Source organism: Syzygium oleosum, unplaced genomic scaffold (genome assembly GCF_021117445.2).
Source record: "Syzygium oleosum isolate NSW1041296 unplaced genomic scaffold, Sole_v2.1 Sole_v2.05, whole genome shotgun sequence".
Lineage (NCBI taxonomy): Eukaryota > Viridiplantae > Streptophyta > Magnoliopsida > Myrtales > Myrtaceae > Syzygium > Syzygium oleosum.
This window is the reverse complement of record NW_026607489.1, coordinates 10,884,176-10,905,848: the sequence shown is the minus strand read 5'-3', so window position 1 is coordinate 10,905,848 and position 21,673 is coordinate 10,884,176. Positions and strand designations below refer to the sequence as shown.

Here is a 21,673-nt window from a genome sequence, read left to right as displayed (position 1 = left end):
TAATAGTATGGTGAGAAAATTACTCAATCAGTCGTAAAACCTATTATATGGATATCGAATTAGTTCTAAATTTTCGAATCTTGTCAATTTAGTCCTAAAATTTTGCACGAAAATCTAATGTAGTCATTCCGGTCAATTTTTGCCGGCAATTGCTCACGTGGCGGTCTAGTAATTGCCGGCTATTCTACGTGACACACTGCCACGTCAGTGAATTTTGGCAAAAATTGACCAGAACGACTGCATTAGAATTTCGCGCAAGCAGCCATATATGACTAAATTAACAAAATTCGAAAGTTTATAACCGAATTGACATCCGTACAATAACCACTCAGGGGTTGCCCCGGTGGCCACCATTTCTAACGGGAAGGGAGAGGTGGGGTTCCCCACCTCCTAGAGAAGGCTAAGGATTGGGACGCGTGAGTGATGGCACGTAGCGCAAATAGTGACCGTGGAAAAACAATGTCACGAGTCTCGCCACGTGGCGATCAGTGAATGAAAGGAAATTATCACGTGGCGAGCACATGACCGAACGCCCTCCTAGTTTCGACTCTCAACAAAAATATAAAATAGATAATAAGGTTAACACCACAACAAGCCCCGTACTGGTACACCCGTGATAAAATTACCCAAAAACTAATTTTTTGACCACCAAGAATCCCAAACCGATACACTTATGACGAATTTACTTTCCGTTAAATTCAATTAATATCACGGAAAAACACAAATTGGTAAAAAAAACTCTAAATCGGTACATCCGTTAACTGTCAAGTGTCATATAACTCAGCAATTTGAAACTGACGGGGCATAAATTTATCAGAAGTGTATCAGTTTGTGTGGTAAATTTGTTTGGGGGATTTTTCGCGGTGTTAAGCGTGAATGATGAATCAGGGTATGGTTGGGAGGCGCGCCGAGCCGTGAGACCGGCTGGAAAGAAGGGACAATATTTCAAAATGGGACCAATTCTTTTTTCCCAAGTGTCGCCATCTGGCTGGCTGTCCCCCACCCCCCACATGGCATTACTGCTGTTTCTCCCCACGATAAATATCCTGCCCCGTCGTCGTACCCCAAAGTCCACCACCACCACCACCACCACCGGTCAAATTCTCGCGTCGTCGTTTCGTCTCGTACACTCTCTCGAGGCTCAAGCCTAGCTACGACGCTACACCGTCCCTTTTTCCCACTCGCCCTGCTTCTCGAGTTTTTCCCTTCCTATCGCGACACGAAAACGGGGGATTCGCGCAACTCATTCGGTCCCTCCTTTTTTTTTTTTATTAAATTAATATTACGAAAAATCTCGAATTGACGTACCCGTGATAAATTTATCTTAAATTAATTTTTTAACCACGGCAAAATCCAAAACTGATACACGTATGATAAATTTTACTCTCCGCTAGTTTCCGTTAAAGTTTACAGTCAAATTTCTGGACTTGATGACTCGTGACAGTTGACGGATGTATCGATTTAGGGTTTTATCCTCCGTTTATTACCGGTGTATCAATTGGTAGTTTTTCGTGATATTAATCCAATTCAAACGAACGGAAATTTAATACTTATTTGGTGGTCAAAAAATTAATTTATGATAAAAAAAATTTCGTGATATTAATTATTTTGTTTTTCTTGATTTGGTGCCCTCTCCCGAGATTTTATCGTCTCGACAAACGAGATATTGGTAACGTGGGAAGGGGGGCCACCGATGAAAGGTCCACAATTATTGAGTTGTTTTTTGGTGGAGTGCTCATTCCGACGTTCTTTTTAATGTCAAAGTGTTATGACGTTTTTCGCTTTGTTTTGAATAATAACTCTTGTCCATCTCATAAATCTGCTACATAATCTTTTCGAAGCGCATGAAATCTTAAACCTACCCTATTAGGATCGGTTCTTTGTTTTTCGAACGGGGAACCGACCCTGTAAATCCTGGAACTGACCGAAGCTTTTTATTTCTTTTTTTCATTTATCAAATACGAATACAATTCTTTGTGCTTAGTGTTAGGAGTATACCAATTCAAAACCGGTTCGATTGTAAGTTCTCCCATGGAATCGGCCTTGCAAGTTGCAGGTCTTGGATTCTCGAGTTAGAACTTGCCGGTTCAGAATATAGATCCGATAACTAAATCGATCGGGACCGGTTTCCAATTTTTAGAATCGCGAACCTATGAACCGGCATTAAATTGGCCGAGCAAGGTCGGTTCCCATATTGAACGGGCCGGATTGCTTACCCCTGATTTAAGCCCTCGTCTTAAATCATCCCGTACTTCTCCGTCGACGAGACTTGTTCGATTGATTTGACAAAGAAGAAAGTGGCAAGCTCCAAGGAGTCAATAGATCGGTTGCCGAACATAGGAGCCCACCAAAGCAAGAAAGCGACCATAAACGTTTTCCAAAGCAAAAGTCAAGTGCGGGGTAACGTCGGATAATGGCATAGGAATGGACGTGGAAATTGGCTCGTATCTACTGTTCGTGGATATTCCGAATACGACGTCCACGACCGAGGTGAATCGAATAAATTGAGCAAAGGCATCGCTTTCCGGGAGGGAGAAGAAAATACGAGGAAAAGACATCCTCAATGGCCACACCCACCTCATGGGACCGCAACGTTAACATCGTTGTCTCGTACGCGGACAGAACAACACTCGTACGCTCTCGTTCGAGGAGATCGATTTTAATGTTATTCCTTTCCCACTTTGGAAAGCGAAACCAATAAGAGAAAGAATATTCCTTTTTTTTTTATTTATTATTTTTCGGACTCGGCCTTATATAAAGGCGAGGGGGTTCGTGGTTCGGCTCGGCGATACTCTTTCGCTCTCGAACGGAACGTATCGATATGGAAAAATCTCCATTGAAACCCCACATCAAATCGTCTAGTTGACAAAGCCAAACCAAGTAGATAGTTTCGATTCCTGTTGATTTGATTTCTTTTTGAACCGTGAACATTGAACCGGCATGCGAAGAAGATACATATTCCTCTATATGGCCATGATACATATCCAACCCGACTTATACCCAACACATAATTGATTCGATTCATATTGCCAAAACACTTGTGTATTTAACCAAATCTAGGAAATTTTATACCAAAACTAAGGTGAAAGTACAGATTAAGTGAGCGCGAGATTGAAAGAGAGTGAAGAGAAAGTCATTAAGCTAGGTCAGATCTAAGTAATTTGTGAACCCATTTCATACTCATATTAAATTTATTTACATAATATAACTAACTTATATAACAATCAAGCCCATGAAATATAGACCCATTTTGAAAGATCTAATAAGAGACGTGTTAAAGCCCCCAAAATGGTATTATAAGTGAATATGAGAAATAAAAACGACAAATTAAGTCGGTAAATGATCCTCCTTCAATATTTAAAACGTACTAACAATAATTGACACGATGAGCTCACTTGATTAGACTTGGTTGATATGATTGTGTGGACCTCAACAAGGATAAGTGGGATCCGCACGGACAATACTTATAGTAGATTCGATTTTGGATCTAGGCTGTGTTCGTTTGCGAAAAAATATTTTTTCGAAAAATATTTTTCGTGTTTTTCGGTGTTCGGGGGCGGAAAATGTTTTCCGTGGGAAAACATTTTCCTTCCCCATCCCCAAATCCTTCATTGTTTTGAGGAAAATGATTTCCTCTTTTCACAAAGAGGAAATCATTTTCCCCCAAATTGAAGGCAAAATTGCTCATGGGAGGGAAAATGTTTTTCGCGGGAGAGGAAGTTGATCATCGGTCACCGCCGTTGGCCGTCGGCCGCCCGCCGTCGGTCGTCGCCCGCCCGCCCGGTCGCCGTCGGTCGCCGGCCGCCTGCTCGCCGGCGCCGTCGCCGCCACCGATCGCCGCTTGCGACCACGCCGCCGCCGCGCCGCCGGTCGCCGCCGCCGCCGGGTTGCCGCCGCCGCCGATCGCCGGTCGGCAAAAAAATATTTTCCGAAACTTTTTCATATTGGTCGCGAACACCGGAAAATTATGTTCCGGGAAAACATTTTTCAGGAAAATGACTTCCGGGAAAATATTTTCCAAAAGGAGAATATTTTCCGCCAAACGAACGGAGGCTAAGAAAGATTTACTCAGACATAAGAGACGAAAACACATCATTTTTGCATCTTCCTCGATCCACAATCAAGAACGAACATATTTTGTGATCATTGTTCGTGCGAGATAGAAAACTAAGCATAACAATCGAGAGCTTGATAAGCGATATTGCTAGTGAAGCCTTTCAGATCTCCTTACGTAGAGTTTTTGCTTCTTTCTTTCTGCTCTTGAAGGACACTAAAATCAATCCAGCAAGAGGGTGGTACACATAACATGTGATGCTTGATCTCGTTAACGAGCTATCTTTGATTTCTCGCAACTTCTAGAGGATAAACAATGCAAAATATGAATAGTTTCGTAAAGTAATCACCAGAAAATCATCAGTAGAAATTCCTGGCAATTGCCATCGGCCATTTCATTTTTGCTTTTCATTTGACAAAGCCCAACACGTTACCCTTTGAAGTACAAGCCTTGACCCCAATACAGAAAGAGCAATCTTTGAACAGTTCTTTCGTTAATTGGACAGAAGAAAAATACAATAATCATGTCCAAGCCAAGCATAAAAAAAAGGGGAAAATCGCACAAATGATTCATGAATTTTGGCTTATATACAATGTGATTCATGAATTTTTAATTTATTCAATATGATCGCTGAACTTTGGCCCAATATGTAATGTGGTCCCTGAACTTTTAATTTATTAAATGCGCTCTTTGAATTTTTGGTACATATTCAATTTAGTTCCTAAACTAGATAATTCAGGGACCAGATTGAATATGGAGATATAATAATCCGGAGACTAAATTGAATATTTTCCAAAATTTCAGAGATCACATTGAATAAATTAAGAATTCAGGGGCTGCGTTGCACATTGGGCCAAAATTCAGCGATCACATCGGACAAATTGAATGGTTCAGAGATCACATTATATATTGGGCCAAAGTTCATGGATTATTTGTATTATTATCCCTAAAGAGAATTCAAGAAGGAGATGGAAAAAGAGGAAAAGAAAATTGGTCAGCAGTATTTCACACCGAAAAATATATTTTTGCTCTCCTGCAATCTTTCCCATTTTATCCGAACAAATCAAATTCCACGTCGGAAAAAGAACGGGCCAATAGGAAAACCTGTTTCTCCCCAAACAGGCAGAGACATCTACCCTTTCTCTCGCCCTCCTCTCTCTCTCTCTTCTGTGCAGGTGGTAGCTGAAGAACGAGGAAGAAAGACGGATGAAACGTTGACCCTGAGATCTAGTGATCATCCATGGCGCTGTAACCCCACCACGCAGATTGAAATTCATCGTCGAACCTCCCTTCTTTGACGACGCCCCGCCCCCGGTTCTTGTAAGTTTCCCATTCGCGTCCCTCGTTCCAATTCCAGATCCGCGCACCAAAGGTCCGGCTTTTATTGCGCGTTCGGCCGTGAGTTTGGACATGGGTAGTGCTTACAAAGCTATTTCGAAGAGCTCGTACGTTGAATTGCAATCCCACAATGATCACGTGACCCCCAAATCGGACACCCAGTTCCTCCCCCTTGATATAGACAGCTATTTAGGTTCCAAGAACGTGAATGGCATCGACGGTAGTTACGATTATGATGATGCCAATGTCGACGTAGATGATTACCCGCTTATTGGTAATGGGCATAAAACCGGGTCCGGCTTATCGGGTGCTGTGTTTAACCTCACCACGTCTATAATTGGTGCCGGGATTATGGCCCTACCGGCGACCATGAAGGTTCTTGGATTGGTTCTAGGGTTTGTTTTGATCGTTCTGATGGGCATACTGTCGGAAATGAGCGTGGAATTGCTGGTCAGGTTTTCGGTTTTCTGCAAGGCCTCTTCATATGGTGAGGTTGTTCAACGCGCATTGGGGAAACCGGCTAGGATTTTGTCAGAAATTTGTATCATAGTGAATAATGCTGGTGTTATGGTGGTTTACTTAATCATCATGGGTGATGTTCTGTCCGGCTCGGTTCGTCATGTAGGGGTTTTTGATCAGTGGCTGGGAAATGGGTTTTGGGATCATAGGAAGTTGGTGATTTTTATAATCCTGGTGTTGTTTCTCGCTCCTCTCTGTGTTTTGGATAAGATCGATTCATTGAGCATGACGTCTGCAGCTTCAGTGGCACTGGCCGTGGTGTTTGTTATTGTTTGTTTTATTGTTGCATTGATTAAGCTTGTTGAAGGGAAAATCGAGGCCCCGAGGATGAGCCCTGATTTTGGTTCCAAGAAGGCAATATTGGATTTGCTTGTGGTGATACCGATTATGTCTAATGCTTATGTTTGCCATTTCAATGTTCAACCTATATATAATGAGCTTGAAAACCGGTCTCCGGACAAGATGTATCGGGTAGGGAGGATCACCACAGTTATCTGTATTATGGTCTATGCGTCGACTGCTATATCGGGGTATTTGCTCTTTGGAAAAGACACTGAAGCCGATGTGCTGACCAATTTCGATAAGGATCTAGGTATCCGGTTCAGCTCTGCTCTGAATTATATTGTTCGGGCTGGTTACATTCTCCATCTGGTACTTGTTTTCCCTGTGATCCATTTCTCACTACGCCAAACGGTAGATGCATTGCTTTTTGAGAAATCACCTCCACTTTCAGAGAGTAGGAAGAGGTGTTTGGCATTAACTGCTGTACTCCTCGTGCTAATATACATAGGTTCAACAATGATTCCCAACATCTGGACCGCATTCAAGTTCACAGGGGCGACTACAGCTGTGTCATTAGGATTTATATTTCCACCATTGATTGCCTTAAGATTATGTAAGAAAGGTGCGGGTTTAAGTCCAGTGGAGAAATCGCTATCGTGGGTCATGTTAGTACTTGCAGTAATAGTCAGCATCGTCGGAATTATCGGGAATGTGTATGGCCTTGAGAGCAAATCGGAATGACCTTATCGCTTTGGTTATATGTTAGCTAGTCGGAGATCTGGCATTGAAGTGCAAGTTCATGTGTGGACAAGTTTTGTGTGACTTGGTTGTCTCTTTGCCGGTCCGATTTAGTGAATCAAATGGACTCACACGGTAGATAGATTTTTTGGCGATAGTGCTTTTATTGGTTCGCCCTTTTGGTTGTTCCCTATTGAGGAATGTCAGGGGAACTCATGAATGACCGGAATTGTGAGGGCTGCCCGAATGTCCTTTGTAATTGGATCTGCTACGATGATTTGCATTCTCAGAGCAGGATTTGGAGATTTACATGTTTCTGGAAGAATGTTTGGGCATACGGCGTATGTTATGCGAAATGGATTGTCGCATGTTTTGGTCGAAACTCACATGATTCTTTCGATGATTCTCAGTTGAACATTTCTTTCACAGGATTTTAGAGTTCTGTTTGTATAATAGGGGGAGGAATCTGCCATAGTGATTAAGCGATGCTCCACTTTATGTTGTTTCTTCACTTTTTTTGGAAGCTTTTTTTCGTTCTGTATACATTTATTCCCTTACCGGTTATGTTATCAATCTGCTGGCTAGGGATGGACATATTCATAATTTCTTGACAGCTTCTCTGTTCATACACTCCCGTCGAAAACTTAAAGAGTAGTTTCTGATTTTTAGTGCTTGATGATCATTCAGTCAGAATCTATTGCTTCTTACCATAAAATATACTGTCTTCTAGGTAAGTGATTGGCAATTGATGTTTTCACATTTGTAATAAGGTAAGTGCAGCATACGTGACTGAGGGAATGGTGTTCCTTCTCCAGTAGTAACCAATCAAGTAACCCCTAAATTTTATGCGAGATCCTGTAAGATAAACTCAAACATTTGAATGCATCAGAAAGATTGCTTCTCTTGCACTGGCTTCATTTTGCTGTTTTTGTCCCTTCATCATCTCCCAGCAAAGGTGGTTTAATTTCGTCTGCTCTCGAAGTTTCAGCTATTATGTGCTCTACAGGTCAATTTTCCAACAGGTGGCTTGATCAACATGGAGGCTTTCATTTTTGCCAATTCTATGGAAGTTTACTCCAGATGCACTATAGTTAGAGGTCCATGATTTATAACTTTTTCTGAGCAAAGTGATTTTCTTCTTCATTAAGGAATATTGAACTTGCGGCCCCTTCTTCTGGCTCTGAAGTCTGTGATTGCAAGAATTACCAGGAAATGGACATAGTCCTATCTGTCTAAAACTGCTAGTTTGCAGTTTCAAACTGTATAGAATATGAGATTGCTTGCTGGGAAATGGACATACTTGTGTTTGTGAAGCTTCCAGGATTTTGTTTTAGAAAAGTTCATAGGATGTGGGATTCTTCTGCCAGCTGCTTTTTAAAAAAGATGGGAACAGTAAAGATTGTGCGAATATGCATCGCTCACGCTGCAGGTAATGATAGGACAACTACGCACAATTAGTGACATCCTTGCTGGTTCTTCTAGGAGTGTATGTGAGGGTTAATGATCTCTAGGTCTGTCTCATGAATCTCCAAACATTCACTTACTGAAATGTAACATGTCTTGAGAGGCAGATGGTGTTACCAAAGATTTAGTGAAAACAAATGCGTAGACATCCTAAAACCTAAGTACCAGCGCATGTCTATGGTCTCTTGTGGCTTCTTGAGACTAGCAAAGATATGGAACTGAAAGAGTAACTAGTAGATTCCTCATTCATACCATATATCAATTTGTTTACGAAACTGCAAGGACTGAGGATACTAGAACTTGGCAGCTCAAGCGGGTGCACCCATTTTGGTCGATTATACAGGGCATGGACTGCTGATAGTTTAGTTTCCCCACCCTCGTCTGTAAGAACTGTCCCCCAAAATACGCAACTCCATGAGAAGAGTCTGGCCGCTATTGATGCTTAATTTGTTTATCAGGAGTTGACTACTAATTTGTGGGACTCCCATGTGCATGATGAAGGGAGTCATCTGACTTTCAGACCTGGCATGCGCATGTATATGAACATCAAAGCAGACTTTTTTTTTTGTTGGACTTGACTTGTTAACAACTTTCCTTAACGCTTTTTGCGGAAACTAATGAACTAGTAGGGGACAGCAGACAATCAAACTTCACCAAAAAGTGGACATGGGAGCACAAAACAACATAAGGGTCACTACCAGGAAAAACCCAATGTCGACTGGAAAAAGATTTTTTGAACCCTGATTACTTTAATCACGCCTCATGAAAAGTTACACCTCCAAAAGGACTTATCTATACTTCCCACTTGATACGGTTTCAGACGAGACAGATTATGAGCTTCTTAGATCAAATTTGCACCTTCTGAACGCGGTTGTGACTCCCCCGTCCACCAAAAAGGAAAGAGAAAAGGAGACGAAACTCCTCGTTCGGCCATTGTTGGACTTGCTGGGGTAATCCGGAGTGAGCCTCGCAGACAGAGAACACAAGGTAATCATAAGATTCACAGAAAGTGAGGGTGAATTCTCTCAGGGGTAGCGTCCTGTCCTGCCTCTAGGAGGAAACGCATCATGGAGGGACTAACTTCACAGAGCTCAAGGAAAAGATGTTCCCGGCAATGCAAAATCAGATCATATGGTTCCATGAACCTATTAAAGATTCTGAAAAGCATTACCTTTATATCTAATTTTGCTCGTACGGCAAGCTAATGACCATGGTTAAGTAGTCAAAGATTCCAAAGCCAACCATCATCCCTATAAATTTGTACTACCAAGGGAAGCAACTTCTTTTTGAGGTACTGAATTTTCCATAACACGATTCAATTAGATTATCATTTTGCAGAAAAGTCCATGTAGAAAAGCATTAAACATTGCATATCCAACATATCTCTTCACGGATGATCCCACCTTTTTCTTTTTAATGACCGAAACCCGAAAAAGGGGTTCAAAGGTTTGAAATTTTGAGTCCATCTCGGGTGCACTTTTCCTCCAACTATGTGCACAAGAGAGGTAGACCCACCTTCACAATCCTCTTCTTTTCCGTGATTGAAGGCAATGCTATGCATTTTCATGAACAACTTTTGATGGCACTTGCTCTAGTTTCTAGACCCCACACGGTTGTCCTCCTTTTTCTCCAATCACTCTCAAATCCCCAACTAACATCCAATTTACGAAGCTACTCATGCCTAAAAAAAAGTCACAGGTTAGTCTACTAACCTCTACTTGATATCTCTCTTCTTCCTCCCCTCTACTATTTATATGGCAGATTGTCGATAGCAATACTTGCTCTATCTTATTAAGCCATGGATTGGTTTTCTTGGTTATCGAAAACTGGTCTAGAGCCGTCTCTTGTATATGAATACGGCCTCGCCTTTGCGCACAATGAGCTCGAGGAAGACGACATAAGTCACTTCAACCATGAGTTCCTGCAGAGCATTGGCATATCCATAGCCAAGCACCGGCTGGAGATACTCAAACTTGCTAAAAAGGAGAATTTTTTGAAGCAGCGTCCATTTTCGAGTCTTGTTGGTGCAATCAACACGACCAAGAAGCGTCTGGCCAGTTACATGAAGAAGTGGACGCATTGTGAGGAATCTGCTCTCACTGTTGTGTCGAGGCCAAGTTATGGCACCAGATGGAGGAATGCAATGGTTAAGAGGAACAGGAAGTTGATGATGGCTAAGAAAGGGAGGTTGTTGCTCACTAATGGGAGTCCTCTGGCGGTATCAACACCTCGTCTTAACAGCTTTTCGAGTCCAATGGTTTATGCTCTTAGTAAAGAAGAAAAGTTTGTGGATGATCAGTATGATGGGTACTGGTCTGCCGATGGGGTTCAAGAGATCAAATGGGACACAATGTTCCAAAATCTTAAACCCACATGAAGATTAAAATCTTCATCCCAGAGTCACCAAGTTCCCCAGTCTCTGGAGTCCAAGTTCGCAGCTCTTCGATGGTGTGAGATCGGTTTTTGGTTCCTCCGCCAAAGATTGCTTGTTTCAGTAGGAGTTCTTATCTCTGTTCTTCTAGTCCAGTGTATCGTGCTCTAGATAGTCTTTAGCTGCAGGATATTGTTTCATCTGCAGGGGAAGTTTAGTGTCGCCTCATGTGAGGTTGATTTGTATTAGGTATGAGTGAGTTTATTCTGAAAGTAGCCCATTTTTTGTCTTAGTAACCGTAACGGCTAATTTGGTTTGTTCGAAATGTTGTTCATGTTATTCATCGGGTGAAGTTAATATGCTTTAGTTTCACTGGTCATGGCATGCTGTCTTTGGGAACTATCTGCTTTGAACAGTTGAAAACTCTATTGCTCATAGTACTCTCAGATATTACAAGGTGCATTCGGATACAAGTATTGAAGATCACAACCATAGAACGCCTGAACATACTATTATTTCAACTCAACCATAATATGTCTCGTCAAACTTACAGAACATCTGCTCCCGACAACAAAGCATCATCAGTTATGTCTACATATAGAGCACGCTGGACAGAAACCCCAAATAGCTATCTAACTAATATACCGGGAATGAGAAAGTTCTGCCAAAACTTGATATTTTGCAGTAGTTGTAGTTTTACAACAAAACAACAGATTCCCACGAAGATGGACACTCGCAATGATCGTGATGTTCTCTACTTTGTGGAAGATCTTAAACACCAATATCAGATACTGCAATGAGTGTGTACCCGCCTCTCTGAGAAGTGAAAACTCAATGGTATTGCTCAACTATGGTCGAATAATGCTAATCACCTTCAATCTGAAAGATGTCTTCGCTTATCATTGGTCTGAACTCGGGGGAATACGGAAAGAACCCTCAGAGTAAAGACTTTGGTAAACCGGTCGAATTCTAACATACAAAATAATGCTCAGGAGGGTGCCTAACCCACATAAACCAGCTAAAATAAGGAATGTGAGCCTGAAGCAAGTGGGACCCAAGCACGTTGATGCCCCCTGTAGCGCAGCTTCTGCGTCATATACATCACCAGCAAGGAGACCCGAGAAAAGAAGAGCGCCAATAGGATTGCCCAGCTGCATGAAGTTGAAAATAATGCCAAAGTGTTTCAAACCAAAAAGCTCAGATGCAGTCGGTATCATGATGCTAAACTGAACACCGTAGCATAACCCGAGTAGAGCAGTAGCAACATATAGAGTACCATCCAGGGCCGACGCATACAGAAGGAATGTCGCAATCATGATTGTTTGAGCGAATGTCATCCAAATTGTCCGAGGAAGGGCTTTAGACCTAAAATTGAGATAAAGCAATCTCATATCAACATAGGAGCATGCTGTCTAGAAACCAAGAACTGTATATCTACAGAAAATAAAAAATGGTATCTATTTTCAAGACGAAAGAAACCACCAAACAGAGCCAAGGAAATATAAAATAAAGAGGCAATTTGCAGGATAGTCGAGGAAATTTTGTAAGTCGTGATGCAAGTGAAACATCTAACATGAAAGTCGATATACAAGTATGTAACTTAATCGAGCAATACATGAAACATAACTCAGCCTAGTCTTTGAGACAGCATGAGAGCCAAGAAATATTACCTGACAAAGTATTCAGAAACCACACCTGACCCCAGGCGTCCCAGGAAATTGAAGAAGCTGAAGACACACAGCAGCACTGTCGTATCATCAACACCTAATGCAGCTCCAATTTGGGCCAAATTATTAAGAACTGTTACTCCAGAACCAACCCCGACAAAATACACAAACCAAAGGAGCCAGAAATCAGCCTTGATAAAGGCTTCACCAAACTTGAAATCTTCCCCTCTTCTAGGCCTTCTTTTCTTCTTTACAGCCCCTTCTCCCATGGCGAGAAGGAATTCCACATCCGAAACATCCTCACTCTCGATCCCAAGATAAGCGGCTGACGAAGATGGTGTCAGCAACAATGGATCAGCTGGGGTGGATTCACCTTCTTCCTGTGCTAAACTATCAGACGAAGGAACTTGTGGGCCAAACTTCTTATTGTTTGTAGGAAATAATGTCATCTTGACAGGAATTGCAAGAGGGGAGGTCAAGAGGACGACCATTATGGCAACTAAAATGTATCCAACAACCTTACTCAAAGAAGACAAGTCATATAATACAGTGACAGTCAGAATGTAGACAGCAAGCACGATACTTGCTGCCTGGGTGAATAGAAAATGAACATGCACTGAAGAGTCCTCTCCAGATGCCGGAGTACAAGGCCGAATGAAGTACATCATGGCAAGACATAAGATGGGAAGCCCCAGCATAAGGAACAACAATAAATTTGATGCAGACTCGCTAAGCACCATAGAGTATATTGCAGTATAAACTGCAGCGCTGATACCAATATAACCCTTGAGAATGCCGGCGACGGTGCCCCTGCTGAGAGGGAAGTTCCTCATATTTGTCACAAGCACTGCTGTGCCATACCAAGCACTGCTGTTAGTGGCCACACAAAGTGCAAGCCATAACTGCCACACGCAGAAGCAGTAAGTAAGACAAACAACATGTCACGTGCTAAAGAAAAAATAAGAGGCAGTTCAAGGAAACAACAATATTGCCCCAGGTGAAAGCAAGTTTACTTGGTAAGGGCAATTAGCATACAGCAGCAGGAATTTTCACAAAAAAGAAGACAGAAAAATCTCTAGCAGATAACATCGGTTATTGGATGGGTTTCTTTTAAGAGCTTAGACATTTCAGAGCAATGCCGCTACCAAGCCATTTCCGGCAGATTTTGCATACTTAAGGCTAGGAAGCAGAGGATCGGAAGGGATTCTTGCAAGCATTTCTCCATTTATCCTGTCTAACTTTTGATGAGAAATGATTGATGAAGACGTACTCAACTAATGACATTTGGTGCAAACATCAACCAGAGAAATTGCACCAAACTCTCTAGGTGACAAGCAGGACAAGGACGATATTATGGTGCAACAATCAACCTGACAAATTGCACCTTCTTAGCCCAAAACAGAGACAAATGTGCTCATCCATTGTTAACAGGATGGCGAACTTCTGCGCAGCCCAACAAAAGTTAAAAATATAAGAGGTCCAAGCACCTACCCTCCGAATTTTAACCTGAGCACCAGCTCATTTAGAGGAATTGGCTAAGAGTAAGAATACTAAACCTTTATTAATCTGGCTTATTGAACAACGTGCAGCGCATATTGTGATGCACAATTAGTTTTTTTAGAAAAGTCGTCCCTTGACAAAAGTGGCTAGTTTCCTTCAATTCATCAAATTATCATCACCATAACATTCATCAAACAAGTTCTACCCCAATTTCAAAAGCCAAGTTATCGATTCCTCGCAAAGCAAAAGGTTACACTTCACTATTCCCAAAAATCACGAGAGAGAGAATGAACGCCATCAAATCCTCAGTCCTAAAAAAGGACAGAAAAATCCCAATTCCGTATTCACAGCAAACAACAGAAAAGTCCAAAGCAGCATCAACAGATGAATGCTAAAGAGAAAAAAAACGAAACAGAGGGACAGAGACAAAACGTACCAGCCAGTAAGGGAGATTTTCGACGGTTTGACTGACAGCTAGCCAAAGAACACCATAACCCAAGAAGCAAGAGACGACCCCAACCAAGAGCACAGCCCACGGTGGGAACTTGTTGCAGGCGATCCCAGGAAAAATGCCCAAGTTCTCTCCGATATCATTGGCCACGCCGAGCATCGTGAGCTGCTGCTGACTATAACCCATCACCGATTTCAGGGTCGGCGAGTAGAGAGGGAAGTTGTAGGGGTTGCCTGCCGCCGTCTGGACCCAGACCGCAGCCGCCAATCCCACCCACGGCGGTCTGCTCCCCGCCTTCAGCACCTGCTTCGGCATTTTTCTCTTCCTTCGAGCTGACAGACGATTGCTCTGTTTTTCTTCTTTTTCGCTGCAGAGTCGATTGCTCGCCTTTCTTTTTCAGATGGGTACAAGGGAAACGAGATAAAGGTATCGTTTTTAGCAACAAAGTTGGCTGAAGGTATTAATCAAAAACTGGGGTTGGTCCCTTCTGGAAGAGAGAGAGAGAGAAGGGGAGGGGGGATGAGTGGAAAGTCAGTTGGAAATTGGGACAGGGACGACAACAGAGGGTGGCGGGAGAGGTATGAGCGGATCAAAACAGAAAATGACACGCTGCGTGGCCCTGTATACGTCAAGACGCGAATGGTCAGACAGACACTCCCCAGAATTGGAAGGACATTTGGACATGACCACAATCACTGAACGATGATGCAGACACCATAAATTATGGTACATAGAATATGATTTCTTTTTTATCTTGTCAATGTCGGGCTAAGTCTCGATAAACATTCGACTCAGCTTTTGGTAATGGACAGAATGAGTGCAACGATGTCGTTTAAATAAATCTGTCAGGAATCGTTACTGTCACGTCCATAACATCTATCAAAAGAACAGGAAAGCTCCTTTCTCTGCCCTTTTCCATGACATCCCCGTCCTCGGTACAAAGAGCCTGTGTTTAGCCCGTTTAGCTCACACCGTGTATTAACTTTGTCCATTAGTCTTAGTAATCTACTACCTACCTACCATCTATTAACAAATAATATACCAGCACATGCACGTAACATGCAGCGTCTTTGTCCGTTCTTGTTTTATTTTTACCGTTTCGAAAAGATGGGAAGAGCACGGACCAAATCAAAAAGCCCCGGCCCCCTGCTGCTGCGTATCTTTCTGCTCTTTGTTTTCTTCTTGTTGGACTAGTTGGTGCAACAAAGAAACCGCAGCTCTCTAGTGAGAGGAGGAGGAGGAGGAGAAACGAAAGAGGAGCTCTCCACTGAGATGACCCAGATGATGAGAAGTGCAGTTACAACACGGGTGTTCAATTTCTTCAAACTGACCATCGGGTGGTCCCGACAAGCAGCTCCAATTGCGCTCGGGCCCCAAAATGAGTGGGCCTCGTTTCTCTGTCGTGGCGTCATCCCTCTCTCACGAAAACTCTGTTCATTACCGACCCTCGCCGTTTAAAAGAGACTGTTATGTTTAAAACTAGCTATGACCATCGGAAGAACAAAATCGTCTTCGATCTGGCCGACTTTATCACCTACCGAGTGGTTTACTGCCAAGTGTATAACCATGTCGACGTGTTTACAAGGCACACAAAACATGTGCGTTTGTTTTCTTAGGATGACATATTTTAAGAAAAAATACGTGATATTGTTTGTTGTAACCAGTAAAAAAACACTTTGATAAAACGATAACAACTTTAATAATGATTAAGTCAATGAGTAAATTTATTGAATATATATTTTTAACAAGTAAAGAGGATACAATTACAAACCAAATTTGAAGTCGCACAATTACCATAAAATTGTAACAAAATTAAACAGAAGGTGAGGTGTGGATTACCAAATTTATTTAGGGCGATTAGTTCCTGTCAACAAGTGCTATCCAGATTTACGAACTATACCTCCCAAGATACAATACCTATGCAAACATGGCTCGGTTGAATTCTTCTCGAAACCGGCACATTTAGATAAAATTGAAGTGAGAAGAGATTTGTTATTTTTCCTTTTTCTTCTTCTTCTTCTTCGAAAAAAGAATAGTTCAAATCAATTTATGGAGTTTGAGAAGTCATGAACTAAATAGATACTTCAACTAAAGAAATATACATACATAAGTTAAAAAGTTACGCGAATTCAAGAAATACGTGAATTAAAAGAGACGTGTGAACTGTAGGGACATGTCTCGTTTCGCTCGTTTTTATTGAACCATTCATAACCCATAATTACAACAGTACAGTGACCGTGCAGTGAATACTCTTTATTCGCATTTATATCGGCACATTGAGTACTCAGATTTCACCTTGATTTATACCAGTACAGTGACCGTGCATGGGGGCACGGGATTACCACGCGAGATCAAGCCTCGGGCATGCACCCTCGTACTTGTGGGGGTGACCTGACAAAACTATCATTATTGCTCAAGTAAATTCTCATGACCGTGCTGCCTCGAGTTAAATAAGTTCATCCCCAAAAACCTTCCCTAAATTATGGAAATGTGAGTAATGGGGAAGATTCAGCACAACTTTTGTTCGACCTGTTTCTCGGCCCACCCGAGATTGCGCCCAGGATTCGTGGGGCTGACATGACCAAACTATCAATATCGCTCAAGGCGAATTCTCATGACCGTAATACCTTGAGTTAGATAACTTCATCCACGTAACCTTCCCTAAATTATGGATATGTGAGTAGGGAAAAGTAAAAAAAAAAGTCATAAACCTATTACATTGATGCCAATTCAATTCATCTGGCCTGGACAAGGGTCGTTGTTGCTAGATCCGGCGAGGGTGGCCCTCCCCCAAGCTGCAGGCCGTGAGGAGGGCGAGGGCGGCCCTCCCCTGTGATTGTGAGGGTCCAATTCTTGCCAGATCCGGCGACAACCGCCATCGCCTGGGCTGCGAGGGTCCAGCCCTTACCCTCACCGGCAAGGGTGACCCTCTCTTGTGGCCGGCGAGAGCCGCGATGCCCTCGCCGGCCCTCACCTGTGGTCGACGAGGGTTGCGACGCCCTCGCCGGCCATGGCCACCGGCCAAAAGCCCAAGGAAGGAGAAGGAAGGGAAAAAAAAAAGGAAAAAAAATCAAAATTCAAAAAAATATGAAAAATTATTCACATCAGTGCCGGTCGTGCCACGTAAGACGGCCGGTGTCCACGTTAGCGATTTCCGGCCTAAATTGGCCGGATAAACTGAATTGATACCAATGTGAAAAGGTTTAAGATTAAATTGATCAAATTGAAATATTTATAATTGAATTGATATTAAATCAATAAGTTTAAGACTTTTTTGGTACTTCTCCCGTACGAGTAACGAGGAAGGTTCAGCGCAAACTGTTATTCCCCCTTCTTCTCGGCCCAAACGTCGGCGATGAGTTGAATTATAGACCCACGTTGCCTTTAGAAAGATTGTTAGAAGAGATGGCGACAAGACCTGGAGCAAAGTCCGCGTAGCTTTAGAGGCTCCGGGGGCCCATGAAGACTGGGAGGCCCAACATGAGCTCTATGACTTAAAATGGGGCAAAATGCAACCAAAAAAAGGGCGACTAGGATGTGTTGCTATGTTAATTTCAACAGCCCCCCAGCGAAGAAGCAGAAGAACAAGAAGAAGGAGAAGCAGGAGGCCGTTGTTCGTTCTTTCTAGTCCTCTCTCACACATTTCACAAGGCGATGAGTGAAAATACGAGCGAAGTGATTTTTCTCGGGCGGATGGTTCGATCATGTGTTGTGGAGTTGCTGGAGTTGGCTATTCTTTTCCCCTTTTATCTCCTCGCTTCTGGTGTCACAGCGCATGTGGGGTTGATTTTGACTTTGCCCTGGCCAAAAAGAGCTAACCTGGCAAAGTTATAGTCTATTCGTTGTCATGGGAGAAAGTGGAATAGATAATGGTACGTGCACAAAGCAATGTGTGGAAAGCAACGGCAAATTCATATCGAGTTGCGGGAACCATAAAGCCAGCAAAGCCAGATTATGATGTTCGGCAAGAGACTGATGTGGATAAGTAATGCCTGGTTGGCATCTAGGAGGAATGAGCCACGGTAACGGGGACAAACATTAACCCTATGATATGAGAAAGCTGGAAAGTTGAAGCGACTGAAAATAGTTTATTTAGGTTTGTATTTGTAAACAACAGTGATCTATGATGAGAATCGACAAGGAGTATATAGATTATGGGTACGAGGAAAAGCTGCAGAAGATCAGTATTAAATTCGGTGGCAGATCTCAAACTGCTATCAGTTAACCTAAAGAGATAGAGCTTTAGGGCCGAAAGTTCACGCAAAATTTTGACATACGGAAGTGTGAAAATAGTTGCTTAATACCAAAGTGCTAAATTGTAGTGATGCAAGGGAACAGAACAATTCGATCGAACACTCAATTGTCCAAGAAAAGAAAAGAATGATCAAGCTTTGAATTCTGTTTTTGTGCTAGATGGATGATGGATGGTACTTGACAACTTGTTGGGATGGACCATCGCAAAGAGCTTTCCTAGGATGGAAAGTAAAAGGTAAAAGAAAAGGCAAGAGCCAAAGCTGTCAACTATGAGGTTAACAAAGCTGTAAGTGCTCCATGTTGATGGAACAACTTAGGGCAAGAATAAAACTTAAATGAGTGGCTCAAATACGAGATTGTTTCCACTTATTTATACGAAGACGCCGCTATATCTCATTTCGCGAAACAAACGGAGCCTGAAGGGCAGATTCATGAATTGATTAGGGCATCCTCCACTAGGGTTAGAACTTAGAAACCTCCTTGACCTTGACAGAAGGTTAGGTATTTTCACATAACTTGACAATTCAGTCTGTATTTATAGATGACTAATCTAGCACTAAATACCCCCTGACTATAATTAAGATAATCGCACGAGTTTCATCCATTCATACAGTCCACACAGAGTTGGCGAATCTAGAGGAAGAAAAACTTGGATAACCCAGTGCAATGAACCAACCCAACATAAAATATATAATAACTACAAAACAATAAAAACCAACACAGCATAATATATATAATAAGTACTAAACATGCCCATGATAGATTAAGGAGAGACGTCATAGATTAAGCGGGAACCAACAAACCCATCAACATCAATGCTGTCAATAATCACAATTCCGACTAGAAAAATTAATGTAGTAAGATAACCCTCTTGCTCTCTTCAATAATAGTCCACCACAATCTCACAAGGACTCATCATCCGGCCAAAAATCTATGAAAAAACTGCAAATTTTCACGTGCACCTGCTCGATCCATATAGCACTGGATCTGAGCATAAGACTGCTTTTTCCTTAAAAGAAAATAACATGGAACACATACACACACAGACACGACATCTTCATGATTGATCATATGTTTGTGGCTTTGATATGAAATATGCGAGAACAGCTATAGACGGAGCAAAAGGCTTGCAATGTCATGAGCAGCAGGAGTGCAATCGCAGCCAGCAGTGCCAGGAATTGCCATGAGCCGAACACGTACTGCTTCATGAACTTGCCGAGCTTGACTTTCCACCTCCCGTCGTAGTACTTGTTCACGTCCTCGATCGCCTTGTCCAAGAAGGGCACTTTTGTCAACCGGATCGACTTGCTCATGCTGTTCCACAGCTTCGCCACCTCCTCGTCGCTCTTCAGTCGGTTCGAAATGACCCCTCTCTCTCTCAACAACTTCACATCCTCGTCTGAGTCTATAATGCCGTTCATGAGTTCAGTATAGCGCGCGAAAACCAATGGGCCTGATGCGTTGGACGCCTCGTAAGCGACTAGGTTCCTCATGAACACCTCCGAGTTCACGTCTAGACTTATGGCAGGCAAGTAAAGTGTCGCCATCTTGGTGTCAAAACCGATGCTAGAGAGGCTACCGTTGGTGGCTACGAAACAGACTCCTACATTGGATAGGTCAGAGACCGAGGGGATTGCGATCTCCTCAACTGAAGGTGGCTTATGAAGATTGCTGCTTTCATTTTCTGACTTGCCATCTTCTTTTTCTTGGGATGAGAATAAGGACTCAAGAGGCTGTGCCAAGACTGAGAAAAATGGGAGTTTAGAGAGAATAGTCCATGGTAGTTTCAATAATAACTTCACTGGGTTTGAAATAAGCAGCCTCTTGAGCATTTCAATTGGGCCTTTGTGCAACTTGGAGAGCAAATTCCAAATTGCATCACAAAGTTGCTTGATATAATTCGTGCCACTGCTAGACGAGGCCACAGGCGATATTCCCTTTCCTTTCTTGTCCTCACTGTTCTCTTCCTCCTCGACGATCTCGGGTTGTTCCTCCTCTTTGGGTACTATGATGTCATACAAGAAGTCGAGCAAGTGGGCACAGACTGAGACTTGTATCTTGGGCAATGCCTCCATCACTTTGAAAGGTGAGACTTCCTTGTAAAACCCTATTAGCATCACAAGCAACATGTCGTCAGCTTCGTCGAGGGATGCAAATTGGAATTCCAACATCTTCCTCAATATGAAAAGCGGGATTTGATTCTCTAGCATGACTATGTCCCTAAGGATGGCATTGTGTGCAGACTTCCTCCCGGCAAAGTCGACCAAATGCGACATCCTCGATGAGACCCTCAAGAGCATCTTACCTTCTTTGATAGCGTAGATTTGGAGGAACTCAAGCAAGAACGATGCATCAATGGCCATCATCCATGCCAGCGTCTCACCGTTGAAGTCCAGGTACTTGTGGTAGCAGGCTCGGACCCTTGGCTCGAGCTTTACCAGTTGCTCCACCAAATTCTGAAACTTGATCTTCTGGAGTTGCTTCTGAGATCTTTTCGCCGCTGCAAGCTTGTACCTCTCCATCTCGTACATCTCTGGGCGCCAATGGTGGTATGGACCAATGGCCACTTGTTGCGGGGTGTACAATTCTGGGTCGCTAGAGATTAGAGCTTTTGGGACGCTGAAAATGGAGACTGGCACCTCAGTTTCATCTTCGAGCTCTTCCTCAAGCGTCCGGCGGATGTGGATCAACCACCGGATCTCATCGAAGATCTCTCCCACTTTCGGCATCGGCGATTGGGTTTGGACAAAGGAAGCCATGTTGGCTCAGCTGCTTAATCTGTTCAAAGAAACTTTTCTGGGGTAAGTGTAGTGCAGTGAATGAGTTCTCTTAATAGATGCTTTTATGTAAAGAAATGCGTTTCTGAAGGTTGCAATTTATTTCTCCTTATAGCTACAAACTATGTTTTTTTTTCGATCCAGTCCAAGTCATCCATGTGGACAAGCTTCATTGAAACGGCTCCTCCTTCTTTTAAATGGTAGGTTTCATTTTTCACATCATTAACTTTACAAAAAGAAAAAAAAAACACAGATAGA

General features: G+C 42.7%; 4 protein-coding genes across 5 annotated transcripts; 2 read left to right on the top strand and 2 right to left on the bottom strand.

Annotated features, from left to right (window-relative positions):
• Nucleotides 1–5,183: 5,183 nt before the first annotated feature.
• Nucleotides 5,184–7,561, top strand: LOC115678307 (amino acid transporter AVT6E). The gene has a single exon (XM_030601658.2). It carries the CDS (start codon nucleotides 5,465–5,467, stop codon nucleotides 6,932–6,934), a length of 1,470 nt encoding a protein of 489 aa, XP_030457518.1. The 5' UTR covers nucleotides 5,184–5,464; the 3' UTR covers nucleotides 6,935–7,561.
• Nucleotides 7,562–9,886: 2,325 nt separating this feature from the next.
• LOC115678308 (uncharacterized) lies at nucleotides 9,887–11,132 on the top strand. Its single transcript, XM_030601660.2, has one exon. It carries the CDS (start codon nucleotides 10,194–10,196, stop codon nucleotides 10,770–10,772), a length of 579 nt encoding a protein of 192 aa, XP_030457520.1. The 5' UTR covers nucleotides 9,887–10,193; the 3' UTR covers nucleotides 10,773–11,132.
• Nucleotides 11,133–11,260: 128 nt separating this feature from the next.
• On the bottom strand, nucleotides 11,261–15,051 carry LOC115678305 (protein NUCLEAR FUSION DEFECTIVE 4). 2 transcript variants are annotated; one of them, XM_056311445.1, is made up of 3 exons: nucleotides 14,370–15,051; nucleotides 12,437–13,335; nucleotides 11,261–11,917 (listed from the first exon to the last, which is right to left on the bottom strand). In XM_056311445.1, exons 1-3 carry the CDS (start codon nucleotides 14,697–14,699, stop codon nucleotides 11,785–11,787), a joined length of 1,362 nt encoding a protein of 453 aa, XP_056167420.1. In that variant the 5' UTR covers nucleotides 14,700–15,051; the 3' UTR covers nucleotides 11,261–11,784. The 2 variants fall into 2 exon arrangements, with proteins under 2 accessions (XP_056167420.1, XP_030457516.1); XM_030601656.2 differs by having other exon boundaries at nucleotides 11,261–12,131; nucleotides 14,370–15,050.
• A 4,654-nt stretch (nucleotides 15,052–19,705) lies between these two features.
• LOC115678306 (putative UPF0481 protein At3g02645) lies at nucleotides 19,706–21,367 on the bottom strand. Its single transcript, XM_030601657.2, has one exon. The coding sequence runs from the start codon at nucleotides 21,365–21,367 to the stop codon at nucleotides 19,706–19,708; it is 1,662 nt and encodes a 553-aa protein (XP_030457517.2).
• Between the last annotated feature and the right edge of the window lie 306 nt (nucleotides 21,368–21,673).